Here is a 19,473-nt window from a genome sequence, read left to right as displayed (position 1 = left end):
TTTCTTTTGATTATGGGTCGAGGACGTCCTAGTGTTAGGCATGCCAATATCCCGCCTTTGCTACGCCTCTGATACCCCCCCTTGAACTTTGGCGACAGAAAGCAGTTGGGGACGTCCAAAATCGGGTTTCGATTATACCGATTTGGACGACCCTGTGAGAAGAACGCCCATCTTCCGATTTATGTCGAAAGGTGTAACACAAATTTACACTTCTTTTGAAGAAAGTATTGTATTGATATAAAATACATTAATACATTTCAACTCCAGTAACAGCTCTGCCCTGGGGATTCCTATGCACACTTCTTATAAAACATTCACAGATGCAAACTTGTGAGGTTTATATTGTTTTAGTAAACCCCTTTGGTTTTGCATTCTTTCTGTTAGGGGGGGTATTGGGGGGACATAAGGGGAGTTGAAGGGGAGGTTTGGGGAGTTTTTAAGGGGTCTGTGAAGGGGGGAAGGGTTATATTGAAAATGGTTTTGTCACTGCTCAAGAGCTTGCATTGTTATTTGCAATGCTTTATTGTAGTTTTCAGTGCTGCACTGATCACTATTTTTGCTTATGATCACTATAAAGATATTTCTACATAAATACAATAGCAAACACTTATGATTGACTAAGTGTGGATTTTTTATTTATTTGACCTCTTTTTTTTTTTAAACTTACCATATGTACATATATATGTTATGATTCTGTTAGAATTCTGTTAGTCAGACAGGGGAATGCTTGGAACCGCTCCTGATTGGTCCATCAGGGGCTGAACTGATGTCAGTCTGATCTACTTAAGCTCACCTTTCCTTACAACCCTTGCTTTGGCATTACTTCAATTCTGCTGAAGCCTTACCTTTGCTCTGTCTGAGCTATTAGCTCTGTGCTTGCGTGGAGTTATTACTCCTTTCCTTGCTTGCAGTTTCTGTTGCTCTGTCTCTTTCTGCCGGCTGCTGCCTGCGTATGTCTTATCTCTCTCACAGCACCTAGGTTTCTCTGTTTGGCTGTGGTGCTGTGTGGTGAGTTCCTACCTCGTTCTGTTCCAGTTTGTTTTGCTTCCCCTTCCTTAGAAGTTCCCTTTGTGCTGTGTTTGTTTTCTGCTTGGCAGGTCCTGCCCTTGTAGCAGACCAGGGACCCTTTTGTTTCTCTCCGTGGGGGGGGGGGGGGTTGTTTGCTCTTTCATTGTACTCCCGATTAACCTGTTGTCTGCAGTGTTCCCTGCCTCTGGTTGCTGTGTGTGTGCTGAGCTTGGTTTAACCCTTTGTCTGCAGAGTTTCTCTGCTTCTGGCAGTTGTCTGTTTACTGCAGTCTTCCCTTTGTGACTGTTTCAGTCCTTTCTTTGCTGTACTACCTCCTGTATTACAGAGCACTGTCCCTTTCTGTGCTGGGTATGTGTGTTAGGCTTCGTTTTGAGGACTTTTCCCTTCCCTGTCTGCTGAGGATCTCTGCCTACGGTATCTTATATTACAGTCCCTCACCTTCTTTGTGTGTGGTGGGCTATGGCTTGATGTGTTTCTGTGTATGCTTCCCTTTCTCCTTGATTACCAGCACCGAGGGTGTTGCTGGTGCTCCGGTCCCCGTGGGGGACCCCTCATTTAGTCTCTTTCTCCCCTCCATAAGTATGAGTCGGTTCCAGTTAGGCCGTGAGGCCCGCCTGATTGCCCTAGCTTCCCTTTTCTAGAGGTGCAAGTTGGTTGCTGCGTGTGTGTACAGGGCTTGGTAGCTGGGGTAGTGTGTAGTGTCTGCTCAGCCCACCCTCGACCTTGGCCTAACCCCTATACTAGACCTCGGCCAGGACCCAAGGGCTCACAACCAGACTAACAATATATCATGAAATAAAATGAATAATCTCTAAAACTGCTGCTTTTAGCTCCTAGCCACAATTGCCCTCCCCTTGTCTCTTCCTCCCTTCTCACCCATTACTTCCCTCACCCGTAACTGTCTTGTCTGTCTGTATTATTTAGATTGTAAGCTCTTTTGAGCAGGGACTGTCTCTTTGTATCAGGTGTTCAGCACTGCGTGCATCTGGTAGCGCTATACAAATGCTAATAATAATAATAATAAAACAGAAATGACCAGAAGTGTTAGGGGAAAGGCAAGGAGGACACCGAGTCATAATTACTACTCTAACCGATGAAAGGTTATTCCGTTCTGAGGGTTCCTCTGTGTACATCCATATGCTGCACAAACCATCATGTTTCTATAACTGAGATTAAATACAAACATGCAGACCTAATCAGGCTGAAAACTGTGAGAGCAAGCTAGGAAAGTAGGATGCAGCTGATAGTTTGTTTAGGGCACACCAATATGGCAGCTGCACAGGGAAGACGGCTTCAACTTTTTGATGTCATGCCGTCTTCGGTCATATTAAACTTCCTTGGTCCTTAGCAATTGAAAACACAATATTGAAGCACCACTTCCCACTGACAGCAGTGCAGTTGGAGGACTCTTGCTCAGCTTAGAGGGAACAGTGCTTTATGGCTCTTGTCTTAAATTTGGGAAGTATTACAGAAAGCATAATTTCAAAAATCAAATTACCATTTATTTGATTTGATCAGTTATTATTGTACATGCTTTTCTATGCTATATATATGAAAAGTTCAAATGATAGTTTTGAGCTTATCATTGATAAACAAACCGAATGTACAGTTAATTTTCAAAATATTTTTAAATGACGTTGCTGAGCTTCTGGAAACACGTAATGGATTGGAGTCACAATTTTATGTTGCTAAAAATGATTTCAGAGGCACGATGGTATGTACAGTGTCTGCAGTAAAAGAAACTATATATAAGATTTTGGAGTAAGATTATAAAGCAGTGCCACATGAGGGCACTGTTGAAAATCTTTTGGCAGTTCTATTGAGATGACATTTTCCAGCTTTGACAGTTCTATAATACTAAAAGAAAACTAACAGTTGCCTTTGATAGAGCCAGTTATAATTTAACGGTTGGCACTTTGAAGGTAGTAGAAGTGGATGGGCAGTCTTTAATGTACAGTTGTGTTTGTTTAATCAAGAGTTGTAAAAACGTATCAAGATATTTCAAAAATGGTTCCAGTACAGAACCTACCCCTGCAGTTATCGGCTATCCAGAAGGATTAGTGATTGATTTGTGTACTCTAGGGACAATATAAAAAGTTAGCATAAATGGATGCATCTCTTCTAAAAAGGAATCATAAAGCTTTTCATTAATAAGGCCATGATGTAAACCTCTTTGCAATATTTGTTGACTCTCCAATTGTACAGTTGTGGGGGGGGGGGGGGTGTAAAAACTATTTATAAACTTCTTTCATTGTCCACTTTGTCCATCACCACTATACCCTTCCCTTATCTGTGGCTTTTATGACTGTAGAAGATTCTTGAACCAACCATTTTCACAGTTCTTTCTTTCTTAAGACAAATTTTAAAAACTGGAGAATTCCATGATTATTTGTGACAAATTTTGCTGAACTAATTTTACTGTCTGACTTTAAACAGCATACTGGATGATTTCTCATGCAAAGTTACACTCTATTTGAACTCTAAAAAAAGAGACTGCCTTCAGTTTTTTTTTTGCATTTTTAAAAGTGTTTTCTTCGGTGTGCCATGATGACCTGAAAAACTCTGTTATTTTTTTTTATTAAACTAATTTGCCTGTAAGAATAAATGGTTGAACTCACTTATTTCACTTTTTGAAGAATAATCGCATTTCCAAGAAATGTTCCTGAAAATATCTGGTTAAGGCTACTTAGGGCCCTGTTTACTAAGCCGCGCTGTAGGCGCGCACACTTTTAGAGTGCGCTAACGATAGAGACACCCATTATATTCCTATGGATTTCTCTATCGTTAGTGCGCACTAATTTTTAGGTCACAGTAAAAAGTGTGCTCGCCTACAGCGCGTCTTAGTAAACAGGGCCCTTAGAGTTTTTGTGAACACATATTAAAATATTTTTAAGGGCAGCTCTTTGGCGTGCGTGCATGCCCTAAAGACCAGGCACCTGGGAACCAACAGGCCTGACCGCCTGCCTCAGACCTCAAATGCACGGGGCCCGTCAGAAGAGGTGAAAGGGCGGGAGGCATGGTGGCAGCCGTGACACGTGTCATTATAGAATACTAGTAAAAAAAAAGCCCATTTCTCATTGAAATGAAATGGGCACTAGCAAGGTAATGACCTTCTGCCATTAATGTTCTCCCCCCTCCTCTACCCCTTCCCCCCTCCCCCCTCATCTCAGGACCTCCCCTGTCGTCTCAGGACCCTCCTCCCCCCTGTCATCGCAGCACCCCCCTCCCCCCTCTCTCTCTCTCATCTCAGGACCCCACCTTGTCTCAGGACCCCCCCTCTATCCGGGCCCCCCCGTCCTCCGATGTCCGCGCCCCCCCTCCCATTTCCGCCAGCCAGCGCCTCCCTCCCTCTGTCTCTGCAGCTGCTGTTTAAAAAGTTTTACCTCCTGCTCGTCCGGCAACACTGAAGTGCAGCAAGTACAAACGCCGCTTGTTTCAGCTGTTCCTCTGGTCCCGCCCTCATTTCCTGTTTGCAGAAGGGCGGGACCACAGGAACTGCAGAAACAGAAGTGAAACCACAGAGTTCCCTCGAGGGCAGTGATCGGGAGTGCAATTACGAACCCTACGAACACTACACGGCTTCACTGCCACACTGCCACGGAGTCAGCTTCAGAACGTTGGAGGTGCAAATTATATATATATAGATTAGCTTAGCACCCAGTTTTTTGGTGTAAGTGGGCACGTCTAATTGTAGGCATGTTTATGCCAATGTAGCTAAAAGTCTATCATGGATAATTTCGGCCCAGATGCTGTTATAGAATTCACGCTCAGCGTGCTGCATCTAGGCGCATAACTTTGGTGCCCAGTTATAGATTTCTCCCCCTCCCCCTATCCCTTATGAGATAAAAATGAGGGCCTTTACGATGGCTGGAATTTCATGGCTGCAGGCATCTAGCCTACATAAGAACATATAGGCAAGCCTTGTTGCCACATCTTGTCCTAAGTGGAATTAAAGTCAAAGAGGCTTTCTTTTATATTGACTCCGAACCACGAACCAGCCATCACCTCCAGAGTTTACCAGAATCAGAAACCTATAGAGTAATTTTTTTCCAGTCAAGGAAGCATTTCCAGGGTCTGGCTTATTCCAGGAAACACTATTTCAGGCCTTGCTGTTGTGAAGGTAGGAACTCTATGTTCAAAACAGCTGCCAAGTTAAAACTATGGACAGGTTTTTGATTCAGAATCCCTAGCCAGCCTGCCAGTTTTCAAGTGAGAGAGATTCCCTATTGAAGGAAGCTAAAATTTTACATAAATTGTTGGCCAAAATTGCAAAGTGTGTATATTGAAGAGCCTAATTCACCTACTGAAGAAAGCACTTACATTTTTCGTGCACCAGGAATTGTGACTGTTGGAGATCTCTTCCTTATTACAGGCCAGGGCGACAGAACCTGTTTCACTTAGGAACTGTATATTTTGGACAGCGCGATGTGAAAAAATGAAGGTTTCTTCAAAGCATTGTGTTTGCTGATTTTAACAGCTGAATGTTTTTTTTTTAAAAAGCGAATATGATATGCACAAAAGTTTGTCCCAAAAAGCAACAAGGCAAACGATCTGTAAAATCCAACGCGGAAGACAAACAAACAGATCGGTATAATATCCAAACACACTTTATTGAGGATACCATATATGAGATAGATGCCCGACACAGGCCTGTGTCGGGCATCTATCTCATATACGGTATCCTCAATAAAGTGTGTTTGGATATCATACCGATCTGTTTGTTTGTCTTCCATGCACAAAAGTTTGGACACCCTTCCATTTGAATCATTACTATTTTCTTTCCAAAGTTGTTAATGACAAAAAGGTTGATTGACTCACGAGGCCTTCTGTTAGTTAGGTGAAGACAATTCCATGGTAGAACAAATACTATGACCCTTCTAGATTCTTAGGTTGTGGTTGTTCTTTCTACTTCCAACAACGATAGGCTCCTGTAAGCAGCAGCTTAAACATTTGAGCATAAAGATAATTTAATCTTACAGAGAAACAGTAGGCTGTGAAAAAAAATATCTGAGCACTTCCAAATAACAATTTCAGCAGTGAGAAACATTGTTAAGAAATGGAAATTATATTGAGCTGTTGAAGTCCAGATAAGATCTGGAAGGCCAAGAAAGATTTCTGATAGAACTGCCCCAAAACTGATCAGATTTCATTCATTATACTTTCTGTAAATAGTACCCACAAATAGAAACATAGAATCATAACAGCAGATAAGGGCCAAATGGCCCATCCAGTCTGCCCTTTCTCATTAACCACGAGCTTCTCCTTTTCCTAAGGGATCCTACATGCCTGTCCCACGCTTTCTTAAATTCCGACACAGTCCTCATCTCCACGACCTCCACCAGGAGGCCGTTCAAAACCCAGATATTTGTTAAGACCTGTGGTGGGTGCCAGAATATTTCATCATTTTGACTATCCCACTGTGAACCATAAAATTCTACTACTTTGTCACCCTCTTATCAACCATCCATCTCTCCCTGTTTCTCACCTAACCCGCCCCACCCTCTTTCTGTGAGACTGTCGTTGGAATGCTTTTCTGTTCCACTTATATATTCTGATATTTGTCACCATTTGCTTACTTCCGTTCTAAAGAAGAAGGTTTACCGTTGAAAGCTAATCAAAAAATGTATTGTTAGTCCAATAAAAAAGGTATCATCTTATTTTCTTTTCTATGTTTTGATTTATTTCTATTTATTACCTTGAAAAGTGGACTAACATGGCTACCACACCACCTTACTCAACATTTTAACCACGGAAAGGTGGTATATCAGATCCCATCCTCTTACTTAACCGGGCCGTGCTGTAGAATATCAGCTTTGATGGGCCCAAAAAAATGTGAGCAGGCCAGGAACGGTATGGGGTTAGGATGCTGGCAATATTCAATGCTGAGACCCGCATATCTACATAAAAGAGATATCAGTTGAAACTCAATGCAGAAAAAACCCAATGCCTAGTACTCACCTCACAATACAATAAGCCTGCAAAGAGGTGGGATAATGTGGGATACAAATGTAACAAATAAATAAAATAAATAAATAAATAAATATGAGCCCTAGGAGCCCCCTCCCGGCCCCCCAAAATGTTCCCTTCCCTTTCCTGTTCCCCCAGTCCATGACTTCAATAACCCCCTCCCCCCCCCCCCAGAATGACCACCTGAACTCCTCCATCTCAATAGGCCCCCCAGGGTTACCTTATCTCCCTGGTGGTCTAGTGGAGGTGATGAGAGAAGGAGCAAAGCCCACTCGCTCCTGCCCCTAGCGGCTGATTTAAGAAAATGGCTGCTGCAACCTCTCGCAGCAGTTCATGGAACTTGTACTTTTCGCTCTTGCCCTATCTCACCCACTTGACCACCAGGAAGCTAAGGTAGGACTGGTGGAGGGGGGTCCTACCGAGACTGGGGTAGGGGTTCGGATGGTTGTTCCGGGGGGGGGGGAGGTAGTATTTAAAGGCATGGGTTGGGGGAGAGGGAAGGGAAGGAGAGAGGTGGGAAGGGCCTTCCAGTGCTCATATCACTTTTATACAGTTATGTGGGTCCTGATGGATATTCATCCGGGGCCCACATAACTGTCTTATGCAGGTCCCAGTTGAATATATGTCAAGAACATCTTATCACAACATCAATGTCCCAATGTTAAAAATTTTGTTACAATATCTTACATGCTACTTTTGGGATTTATGTAATGTATATACATGATGCACATTGGGCCCGAGATCCAGCCAGCAGCGGGCAGTGCTTTTGCCATCCGTTGCCAGCATTAAAGCCAGATATTCAATGCAGGGTCATTTCTGGCGACCGGTATTAAATATCCAGGGTTTTTTTTAGCTTCTAAAAAGTTAACTGGTTAAGCCGATATTCAGCGCTAAACAGTTAAATTTTTGGCGGTTAAAGATATCCCTGCTATTTATGTGGCCTATTTTAACCACTGAACATAGTTAAGTGCTGAGTACCTGCGCCTAACCAGCTGTGTTGCGTCATATAGCTGGTTAGCGGCTAGCCGCTAACCGCGGATATTTAGCAAGAGATAGCCAGTTGTCTACTGTTGAATATCCACAGTTAGGTGCCGATATGCTATTTAACCGGTGAACAGCCGTATCTAGCTGGTTAAACAGCTTTGAATATCGGGGGAATCATATTTATGCCCACAGTGGTGACTCATTTCACATGAGTATACTCTCAACAGCTCGTGATTCACCTCACTTGTCATTGGACTACTTTATTTTTGTTATTTGTATCTTCCTCCTCATATAAAAATTCCTTTTTAATTTTTTTACTTGTATTTTTTAAAATGTGTCACAAATATGACTTATCTTTTATTCTATCCAACATGATCCATGCTTCGTGGTCACTGCCACAGGGAGTTGGTACCCTTTTACTTGCTGCCACCATGCTCGACTTTGTTCTTGTAAGAAACACCTTATGACTTTTATGTTGAAGGAAAAAGAGGTTAAAAACATTTAGGCAAAGCAGGAGTCGGGTGAACTCTGATATTGTAGCAGGAATGGAGAATGGGCAGATGAGATAGACACTGAGGTATATGAAATGAGATTGAAGGGGGGCAGACTCAAGAAGAATGTCAGGAAGTATTTTTTCACGGAGAGGGTGGTGGATGCTTGGAATGCCCTCCCGCGGGAAGTGGTGGAGATGAAAATGGTAACGGAATTCAAACATGCGTGGGATAAACATAAAGGAATCCTGTTCGGAAGGAAGGGATCCTCAGGAGCTTAGCGGAGGTTGGATGGCAGAGGCGGGGCTGGTGGTTGGGAGGCGGGGTTAGTGCTGGGCAGACTTATACTGTCTGTGCCGGGGCTGGTGGTTGGGAGGCGGGGAAAATGCTGGGCAGACTTATACGGTCTGTACCAGAGCTGGTGGTGGGAGGCGGAGCAGGTGGTTGGGAGGCGGGGCTAGTGTTGGGCAGACTTATACGGTCTGTGCCCTGAAAAAAGACAGATACAAATCAAGGGGCTGGTGGTTGGGAGGCGGGGCTAGTGCTGGGCAGACTTATACGGTCTGTGCCAGGGCTGGTGGTTGGGAGGCGGGGATAGTGCTGGGCAGACTTATACGGTCTGTGCCAGAGCCAGTGATGGGAGGCAGGGCTGGTGGCTGGGAGGCAGGGATAGTGCTGGGCAGACTTATACTGTCTGTGCTAGAGCTGGTGGTGGGAGGCGGGACTGGTAGTTGGGAGGCGGGGATAGTGCTGGGCAGACTTATACAGTCTGTGCCAGAGCTAGTGGTGGGAGGCGGGGTTGGTGGTTGGGAGGCGGGGATAGTGCTGGCCAGACTTATATGGTCTGTGCCCTGAAGAGGACAGTACAAATAAAAAAAGTAGCACATATGAATTTATCTTCTTGGGCAGACTGGATGGACCGTGCAGGTCTTTTTCTGCCGTCATCTATGTTACTATGTTCTCTAGTTCTATTAATGCCCTTATTTACAAGTTTGATTCTAATTTGGATGACTCAGGTTTACAGGATAATGTTTTGGACCATCCGAGTAACACAGAGAAGGAGTGGAACAGGACTTAGGAAATAGAGTTTTTCATAAACCAGTTCTGTATTTGTGTGTTTATTAAGAAACCATGATTATGACAAAGAGCCTTATGAGGGACTCCTGAGAAAATGTAAAAGCCAGGGGATAGCAGGCATAACCTTTCTGTGAAAACAGAGACTAGCATCAGATGGTCAGCTTTCCAAATGGAGAGAGGTAAAGAGCGTTGAGCTTGTATAGTGGGAATATTCTAAACCAGTGGCATCACTTGGACCTTTGTATACGTAAGTACAGGATTTTGCAATTCTGCATGTCCAGGGGAAGCTGAACTCCAAAACATTTTTTTTTTTTTTGCCATTTGACTTGGTTTTGAATACCAGAGAGGTGAGCAGAATTCCCTCCAGTCACTTCTTTGAACCCCAGGTCAATATAAGCAGTTAGCTGATAGTTATGCATGAATTGGGGTGGGTTTAAATGCCAACGGGGAAGTTTTATAAACTATACGCAATCTGTTTTTGTGTCATACTCATAAATATGATCACAGCGCTCTGCTTCATTGGCTTCCGATCCACTATAGCAGGGGTTCTCAACCCAGTCAGTCAGGTTTTCAGGATACCCACAATGAATATGCATGAGATAAATTTGCATACAATGGAAGTAGGGCATGCAGATCTATCTCTTGCGTATTATAGTGGGTATCCTGAAAACCCAACTGGCTAGATGTTTCCCGAGGACTGGATTGAGAACTCTTGCACTATAGGATATTGTTTACGATTGCTTTTTACTTTTTGAGCAGTACATGTTGGATCACCATCTTATTTTGTGTCTCTAACAATATCCTATGTTAGAGATGCAACACAAGACTGAAGGTTTGGGTAGAGCGCCCTATGTTCTTACACCAGCTCTGACCCAGCCCTCAATCTAGTAGATGACAACAGCAAGACCCCTTCAATGACGTTAAATCCTTATTACAGAGGTACATGTACTCTGCAAGATTCATTCTATAGCATTTGATTTTGTCTTTGTCTAGATGATTTTTTGAAGCAGGGACAAGGAATGCTACTTTTGTACAGCATGAAGAACCCCTCCTTTCCAGAGTTCATCTTTGGTACTGATTCTGGAATTATGTGCTTGGATATCCACCAGGAGCATCCTTACATTTTAGCTGTTGGCTTCTACGATGGCAATGTGGCAATCTACAATTTGAAAAAGCCGAGCTCTCATGCAAACTATATGAGTTCATCTAGCGCAGGCAAACACACAGACCCTGTGTGGCAGGTCAGTGGCTAATCATTTGCAGTTCTGTCATATACTAAAGAAACTTATCACTTCTATACCAGAGATAATATTAATCTGAGCTTCTGCTGATTAATAAAGTTTGGTCATTAATGGGAGCCCATAAGAATAATGAAATATGAGCAATGACGTTCCGAAAATGTTGAAGACACTTTTTCTTTCTTACCTTATTGTTCAATTACTATGAATTCTGTTTGACTAATTTAAGCAAATGAAAGATGCTGGGCCAGGGTGCCCAAGAGTTGTGCCTAACATAGCTTCATGTCTTTGTCTACCGTGTTTTCTCTTTTCCTCCTCTGAGGACTTGCTCCCACCTTAAGCCCTCAGCAGGAAAGTTCCTGCTGATGTTCAGAGATACCAGAGGAGGAGCTTGGGAAAAGGGGCTGACCTTGGGAGGAAGAATTTAAGAAAGGCTGACCCAAGGAGGTTTAATAAGACAGGAGCCGGCATGACGTCAAAAGATTGAAGCTGACCCCCCCCCCCCCCCCCCAATGCAGCCAGCCATATTGGTCAGAACAAAACAAACTATTAGCTGCTGTATCCACATTGTCATTGTTCATTGTTACTCTAAGCACAGTTACAATTAGAAATATTCTGTCTTGTGCAGCATACGGATGTACATAGAGAAAGTATTACAACAAAATAACCTTTCATCAGTTAGAGTAGTAATTTGTCTGACATTGCTGCTTGGATGTCTCAACGCCATCTAAAGCTGAACATGACCAAAACGGAACTTCTCATTTTTCCCCCTGAACCCACCTCCTCTCTCCCCCCTTTCTCTATCTCTGTTAATGGCTCTCACATCCTCCCTGTCTCCTTGGCTCGTATCCTTGGAGTCATCTTTGATTCCTCTCTCTCCTTCTCTGCCCATATTCAACAGATCACCAAAACCTGTTGCTTCTTTATCTACAATATTACCAAAATTCGCCCCTTCCTTTCTGAATACGCTACCAGAACCCTTATCCACACCCTTGTCGCCTCTCGCTTGGACTATTGCAATTTACTTCTCACTGGTCTTCCACTCAGCCATCTCTCTCCTCTCCAATCTGTCCAAAATTCTGCGGCACGACTTGTTTTCCACCAGAATAGTTATACCCACACTAGCCCATTCCTCAAGTCACTTCACTGGCTCCCTGTCCGCTTCCACATTCAGTTTAAACTGCTCGTACTGATCTTTAAATGCATCCACTCTGCAACTCCCCATTACCGCTCCGCTCTCATCTCTCCCTACATTCCTCCCCGTGAACTCCGCTCACTGGACAAGTCTCTCTTGTCGTCCTCCTTCTCCTCCACTGCTAACTCCAGGCTTCGCTCCTTTTCTCTCGTGGCACCTTACGCCTGGAATAGACTTCCTGCACCTATACGTCTAGCTCCATCTCTACCTGATTTCAAATCTATGCTGAAAACCCACCTTTTCACTGCTGCTTTTAGCTCCTAGCCACAATTGCCCTCCCCTTGTCCCTTCCTCCCTTCTCACCCATTACTTCCCTCACCCGTAACTGTCTTGTCTGTCTGTATTATTTAGATTGTAAGCTCTTTTGAGCAGGGACTGTCTCTTTGTATCAGGTGTTCAGCACCGCGTTCGTCTGGTAGCACTAAACAAAATGCTAATAATAATAATAATCATTGTGTCATTTCAAGGGGCACCCTAGCTCTCACCGCCCACAGTTCTCTCTAACCCTGGAGCTCTCACCACTATGTCCCTCAAACACAGATGCACCACATATAAGCGTTTACTTTTGTTTTTACTTGGAAATATCTTTATTGTCATCATAGAAACAATAAAGGCATATAGTGCAGCACTAAATCCACAATACAACATCGCAAATAACAAAGGAAGCTCTGGAGCACTGACAAATACATTTTGAATATAACCTCTTCGCAGACCCCACGAATACTCCCTCAACCCTCCCCCCCCCCCCCCCCCCCCCCCCCACACACACACACAACTCCCCTTATATTCCCCTCTCTCCGATCCCCTCATAGAGAATGGAAAACCTAGGATGTTTGATAAAACAATATAAACCTCACAAGTTTGCTATTCTTTTCAATAGCAATTGCAATTTTTTGTTCTGTCTAATATGGTGGCAAGCTCCTCCCACTGGCTTCAGCCCAGACAATGAACCAGATAAGCTCATGCTGTCTCCTGTCATTAAACATGCTTGGGCTGACCTGCTCACTTGTCATGTTCACTTCCTACTCACATAGCATTCAAATGAGCTTCCCTCTCTCTCTTCTTGTTTTCAAACCAGCAAACCTGTTTCAGGGATGATCAGTGTATTTCTCAGCCAGCAGTGATCTGCTTGGTTTCCTCATTGGCATCTGCACAACAGACAGCCCTGTGAGGAAAGACATCAGGACTTGGAGGCATGTGGGTGTAGTGAGCTATGGTAGAAGCTGTGTGCTTAGAAGGCACAGGGAAATCATCTGTTGACACCAAGAGTCAGAGAGGATCAGAACAATAGTATTATCACATGTATAGTGCAGCATTCTACAGGCACACGATAGTTCCTGCTTCATGAAGCTTATGATTTAGTAAGAAAGAGAAGAAACGAGGCAAGACATAGTCCATTTAAGTTAAAGCAGTGAGTCAACTGCAAGAATGAGGCCTACCTCTAGGGGAGCAGCTTGTAAGCACAAGCAGTAGGTCAACTGCAAGGAATGAGGCCTACCTGTAGGAGAGCAGCTTGTAAGCGCAGAGGAGGCCTTGTGTGATATAGATAGGTTTAAGTTTTAAAAACCATCTTCAAATAGGTGCTTTTTTAGACTGGATTGAATCTGGCAAGAGAGGGGACAGAGCGTATGTGCTCGGGAAGACTATACCAGGCATTTGGTGTGCCAGCCTGAAGACACAGAATCAATATTTAGCAATGGAAAAGAAGGGCATGCATAACAGTGGCTTGCCGTCTGAATTAAGTTCGGGATGAGAGGTAATGAGCTGAAGAGAGAATGCTTTTATAGCCTAGAACAAGTAGTTTGAATTTTATGCTGAATCAGATGGGGAGCTAATGTGGAGGGGCATAATCAAACTGGGCGCCCAAGTTTTCCTGAGGACATCCTCGCGGGATGTCCCTGCAAAGGGGCAGGGAAACCCGTATTATCGAAACAAGATGGGCGGCCATCTTTCGTTTCGGTAATACGGTTGGGGACGCCCAAATTTCAACATTTAGGTCATCCTTAGAGATGGTCGTCCCCTATTTTCGGCGATAATGGAAACCGAGGATGCCCATCTCAGAAACAACCAAATCTAAGCCATTTGGTTGTGGGAGGAGCCAGCATTGGTAGTGCACTGGTCCCCCTGACATGCCAGAACACCAACCGGGCACCCTAGGAGGCACTGCAGTGGACTTCAGAAAAAGCTCCCAGGTGCATAGCTCCCTTACCTTGTGTGCTGAGCCCCCAAAATCCCACTCCCCATAACTGTACACCATTACCATAGCCCTTAGGGATGAAGGGGGGCACCTAGATGTGGGTACACTGGGTTTGTGGTGGGTTTTGGAGGGCTCACATTTGCCACCACAAGTATAACAGGTAGGGGGGATGGGCCTGGGTCCGCCTACCTGAAGTGCACTGCAGTACCCACTAAAACTGCACCAGGGACCTGCGTACTGCTGTCATGGAGCTGAGTATGATATTTGAGGCTGGTATAGAGGCTGGAAAAATATTTTAAAATTTTTTTTGAGGGTGGAAGGGGGTTAGTGACCACTGGGGGAGTAAGGGGAGGTCATCCCCGATTCCCTCCGGTGGTCATCTGGTCAGCTCGGGCATTTTTTCGTGCCTTGGTCGTAAGAAAAACTGGACCAGGTAAAGTCGCCCAAGTGTTCATCAGGGACGCCCTTCTTTTTCTCCATTATCGGCCGAGGACACCCATGTGTTAAGCACACCGCAGTCCCACCTTCGCTATGCTTCCGACACACCCCCGTGAACTTTGGTCATCCCCGCGACGGAAAGCAGTTGAGGACACCCAAAATTGGCTTTTGATTATGCCAATTTGGGCGACCCTGGGAGAAGGACGCCCATCTCCCGATTTGTATCGAAAGATGGGCACCCTTCTCTTTCGAAAGTAAGCCTGATAGTCGTTCAAGGAGAGGAGTTACATGGTCATATTGGTGTCAGATGAAGATAAGTTGTGTCACTGAATTTTGAACATTCTGCTTTGGTGAGAGATCTGTCAACTTCAGATCCATGTGGAGCAATTGCAGTAGTCTAGGTGGGAGGTTATAGAGAAGCAAATAAGGTTTTGGGTAGTATTCTAACCCTGAAAATGGCAGAGGAAAGTAAGGTTTAAAAAAAGACCTCAATTTTTTTAAATTTAATTTGTAAATTAATATACAATATCCAAATAGTATCACAATACCAGGATACAAAATGATGCTCAGAAAAATACAAGTAATCAATATTTCTGGAATGACTTCTAATCTTCTTCCACTATAAGAAGTAATCAGATCCAAGATAAAGGAAATAGGAAAGAAAAAAAAGATTAAATGCTTTCAGGAGATACATCCCTCCCACCTGTTTACTTCAGCCACCTTCTAACAGTGAACGTTAGGAACTACATTTTAACATGCATTTCTTCTCTGGCGTTCAAAAATTCTTCCAGTTGGGCTCAAAAAAATGAAATTGTTTACTCTTGACCAATATTATACAATTACAAGGAAAATGTAACACAGAACTAGCTTGAACCCTGGACCACAAGGCCAGGAAGGCCTTACGCCTTGCCTGTGTTCCTCTTTTCAAATCAGAAAACACCCTTACTTTTGAACCCATAAACAAAGTTTCATGTGTCGAAAGGAAAACTTTAGTTCAGAATTACGGTCAGGATCAAAGGCGAAAGTCACCACTAATGTAGTCCTCTGGGTAATAACCTCCAGGGACGATTCCAAAGAAGCTGTTAAATTTAGGTCCCCTTCACCTCTAGGCTGAGCAGCCAACCCATCAGAAATCCTAGGGTTTGCAATATACTGAGGCTTGGTGATAGGTGGTGGTGAAGCATCAGAAGACATATTTAAAACATCCACCATACATTTCTTAAACATTTCCAATGCAGGTAATAAAAGAGACTTTGGAAAGCTCAGGAGGCTCAAATTAAGTCTTTTAGACTGGTTCTCCAAGTATTCCAAACATTTTGCAACAACATTCTTTTCCTTAATTGAGGCCATTTCCATACTTTCCACTGTCTGTACTTCAGATTCAAGAGAATCAACTTCAAGGGCTAATTGCCTGATCCTGCACCAAAAAACAAAATGTCCAAAGCACAAAACCTTGTTCAAACATAGTATTTTTGAAAAAAAAAAAAAAAGATAGACCTTTTTCCTTTTTGAGTGGAGGAGTGGCCTAGTGGTTAGAGTGGTGGACTTTGGTCCTGGGGAACTGGGTTCGATTCCCACTGCAGGCACAGGCAGCTCCTTGTGACTCTGGGCAAGTCACTTAACCCTCCATTGCCCCCAGGTACAAATAAGTATCTGTATATAATATGTAAGCCGCATTGAACCTGCTATGAGTGGGAAAGCGTGGGGTACAAATGTAAGAAAAAAAAATAGTAGCAACATTCCATGTAGAAGCCTGTCCTCGTGCATCCGCGCAGGCTTCTGCTTCTGTGAGTCTGACGTCCTGCACATACGTGCAGGACGTCAGACTCACAGAAACAGAAGCCTGCGCGGGTTGCTGATGTGCAAAGGCTACATGCAATGTTGCTAGTGGAATAGCAACATTAACATTCCATGTAGAATCTCAAATAGTAGCAACATTCCATGTAGAATCTCAAATAGTAGCAACAGAATCTCAACATTCCATCTAGAATGGCCTAGTGGTTAGAGTGGTGGACTTTGGTCCTGGGGAAACTGGGTTCGATTCCCACTGCAGGCACAGGCAGCTCCTTGTGACTCTGGGCAAGTCACTTAACCCTCCATTGCCCCAGGTACAAATAAGTACCTGTATATAATATGTAAGCCGCCTTGAGCCTGCCATGAGTGGGAAAGCACGGGGTGCAAATGTAATAAAAATGAAATGACTTTCTTTCCTATTCAGATTTTGGACATTTTTTGCAAAACATCCAAAGTTGGACTTAGACGTCATAGTGAAAATGCCCCTCTTTGTGCACTAAAGTCAGGACCTCAAACTATATCCTACAGTGAATAAGAAGCTAATGGGTTATTCTTTCATTTTAGGGTGAAGGCACCCCTTATCTAGAGAGTTCCACTGCTGTGAAATGGTAACTTGCTTGTCTTTGGGGAAAGCAAAGTTGCCTACATCAGCCAGGACTTTATTCCTTCCTGGTAAATTGGACGTGACTTTTGAGTTAGAATAAAATGGAAAGCTGCAGTTTCATGTTGAGGGTATAAAGATGTTAGGAGACTGCTCCAGGGCTATGCTGGGATACTCAAGCAAAGGTTGTTGATGAGAATGGATAATAGATACAAACAGGAGCATATCGCAGAGGATATGAAGCTCTGGAAGCAGTGGCGTAGCCAAGGGTGGGCCCCGGCCCATCCACTTTGGGTTCAGGCCCACCCAGTAGCAGCACATCTATAATGTGGCTGGCAGGGATTCTCAAGCCCCACCAGCCGAAAACTCCCAGCTGTCCCTCCTGCATACCTTTTAAATAGCAGATCTCTGCCTGCAGCAAGCAGCGACTGATACATACTGTTCGCACCGGCCCCGAGGCCTTCCCTCTGATGTATTCGCGCCTATGCGGAAACAGGAAGTTGCATCAGAGGAAAGACTGTGGGGCCAGCATGAGCAGTGTGTATTAGTTGCTGCTCGCTGTTGGTGAAAATCTGCTATTTAAAAGGTATTCAGGGAAGGGCGGATGTTTGAGAGACCATATGGCATGCAGGCAAGAGAGGGAGAGACCAAATCACTTGTGGGACAAGGCAGAGTTCTTCTGCCCACCCATCTTGGGCCCAGGCCCACCCAAATTTGGGTGTCTGGCTACGCCCCTGTCTGGAAGGAGAGAGGATCCCCTTCTGCTGAATAGTTCAGATGGAGCAGAAATTGGGTTGGGTTGGTACTGGTGCAAACCTGTTTGCCCTGCTGCTGAGTGTTGCAGTGCTGAATGACATGCAGTGGCTACACAGCATAAGCTAGCTGCAGTCATGCCAGGAAGAGGGCAGCCTAGCTGATAACATAGTAAGAGGAATGGAGGATGCAGTTGGTGGGTTTCAAGGTGTTAGCTTGACTGTCCCTCTGGTGGCAGAGAACAAAGACAGCACAGCAATTTCCAGGAGGCCATTGAAGGTTTATATCTCAGGTACAAAGAATGGTAATTTGTTGTGATTTTTTTTCTTTATGCAAATTAAGCTTCATCCTTTGTAATTCTGTGATGTGTAGGTGTGCTGTTGATGATCTGGAGACAGAGGTATGCTCTGGGGATGTTATGGCTCTTTGTGGGGCCCTTTTACTAAGCAACGTAAGCATCTATGCATGCCCAATGTGTGCCAAAATGGAGTTACCGCACAGCTACCGCGTGGCTCTTGTGGTAATTTCATTTCTTGGCACGCATCCGCTACATAATTTTTATTTTCGGATGCGCATATCGGACGCGCTGTCATGTCCCCTACCTCAACGCAAGCGGCGTCCTCGGGCTGCGCAGGGTCCCGTCGACACACACACTTGACTGGCACAGCCCTGAGTCATGTGTGTGTGGTTCTTCTCTGGCTGCAGGCTCCTTGATTGCTTTGCTTCCACCCACCTGGGTCTGCTCTTCCTCTGCCTGGCTTCCCTTGCTTCTCTCCTATTGGTCTTCTGGTTCCTCCTTCCCCTGCTCTTGACCTATGGCTGTGCCCCTTCTCCCTGCTGATGTCAGACGCCAGCACTTTATCAGCTGAGCTCTCTCTAGACTCCTTGCTTCGGCTTCTACTTTGGTAGGTGTTACTTGCTCAGTAGTGTGCTTCTCCTCTACTTTGTTCTTCGTTGCTGATTTAGCCTGTACCTGGATTACTCTCGTGTCTGTTGCCTGCCTACTGACTCTGCCTGTACCTGGATTACTCTTGTGTCTGCTGCCTGCCTCCTGACCTTGCCTGTACCTGGATTACTCTCGTGTCTGTTGCCTGCCTACTGACTCTGCCTGTACCTGGATTACTCTTGTGTCTGCTGCCTGCCTCCTGACCTTGCCTGTACCTGGATTACTCTCTTGCAGTGGTGTACCAAGGGGGGGGGGCGGTGGGGGCGGTCCGCCCTGGGTGCACGCCACTGGGGGGGTGCTGCGCGCCAGTCAGCGTCGTTCGTTTCTATGCTCCCTCTGCCCTGGAACAGGAAGGAGCATGGAAACGAACGACGCTGACCGGCGTGTGCCACCCCCCCCCCCAGCGGCGTGCACCAGGGGAGGTTTCTTTCGCTGGGGTGGGGGGGGGGTCGCACCCGGGGGGGCGGGGCGCATCGGCGATCCTGCCCGGGTGTCAGCCCCTCTAGGAACGCCACTGCTCTCTTGACCTGCTGCCTGCCTACTGACTCTGCCTGTACCTGGATCACTCTCTTGCCTGCTGCCTGTCTGGCCGTCACGTTCATCACCCCGCTTCCTGCTCCATCTCGTAAGCCCTGCAGGCCGCCCGCACCTAGGTGCTCAACCTCTGGGGAACGGCGGTCAGCGCAGGTGAAACCCGGGGTTGTCCAGCCGCCAAGCAGAACCTGGTCCGAGTACCGGGCTCAGCAGCGCTCCACTTGGTACA

At 45.1% G+C, this 19,473-nt stretch overlaps 1 protein-coding gene across 2 annotated transcripts in view; it reads left to right on the top strand.

Annotated features, from left to right (window-relative positions):
* DNAI1 (dynein axonemal intermediate chain 1) overlaps positions 1–19,473 on the top strand; it is a 524,712-nt gene that overhangs the window by 275,255 nt on the left and 229,984 nt on the right. For both annotated transcript variants that reach the window (XM_030192851.1, XM_030192850.1), the window contains exon 13: positions 10,542–10,789. In XM_030192851.1, the coding sequence (XP_030048711.1) occupies positions 10,542–10,789 (248 nt within the window). The remainder of the gene's footprint in view (positions 1–10,541; positions 10,790–19,473) is intronic.

Source organism: Microcaecilia unicolor, chromosome 2, assembly GCF_901765095.1.
Source record: "Microcaecilia unicolor chromosome 2, aMicUni1.1, whole genome shotgun sequence".
Taxonomy (NCBI): domain Eukaryota; kingdom Metazoa; phylum Chordata; class Amphibia; order Gymnophiona; family Siphonopidae; genus Microcaecilia; species Microcaecilia unicolor.
This window is presented reverse-complemented; position numbering and strand designations above follow the sequence as displayed.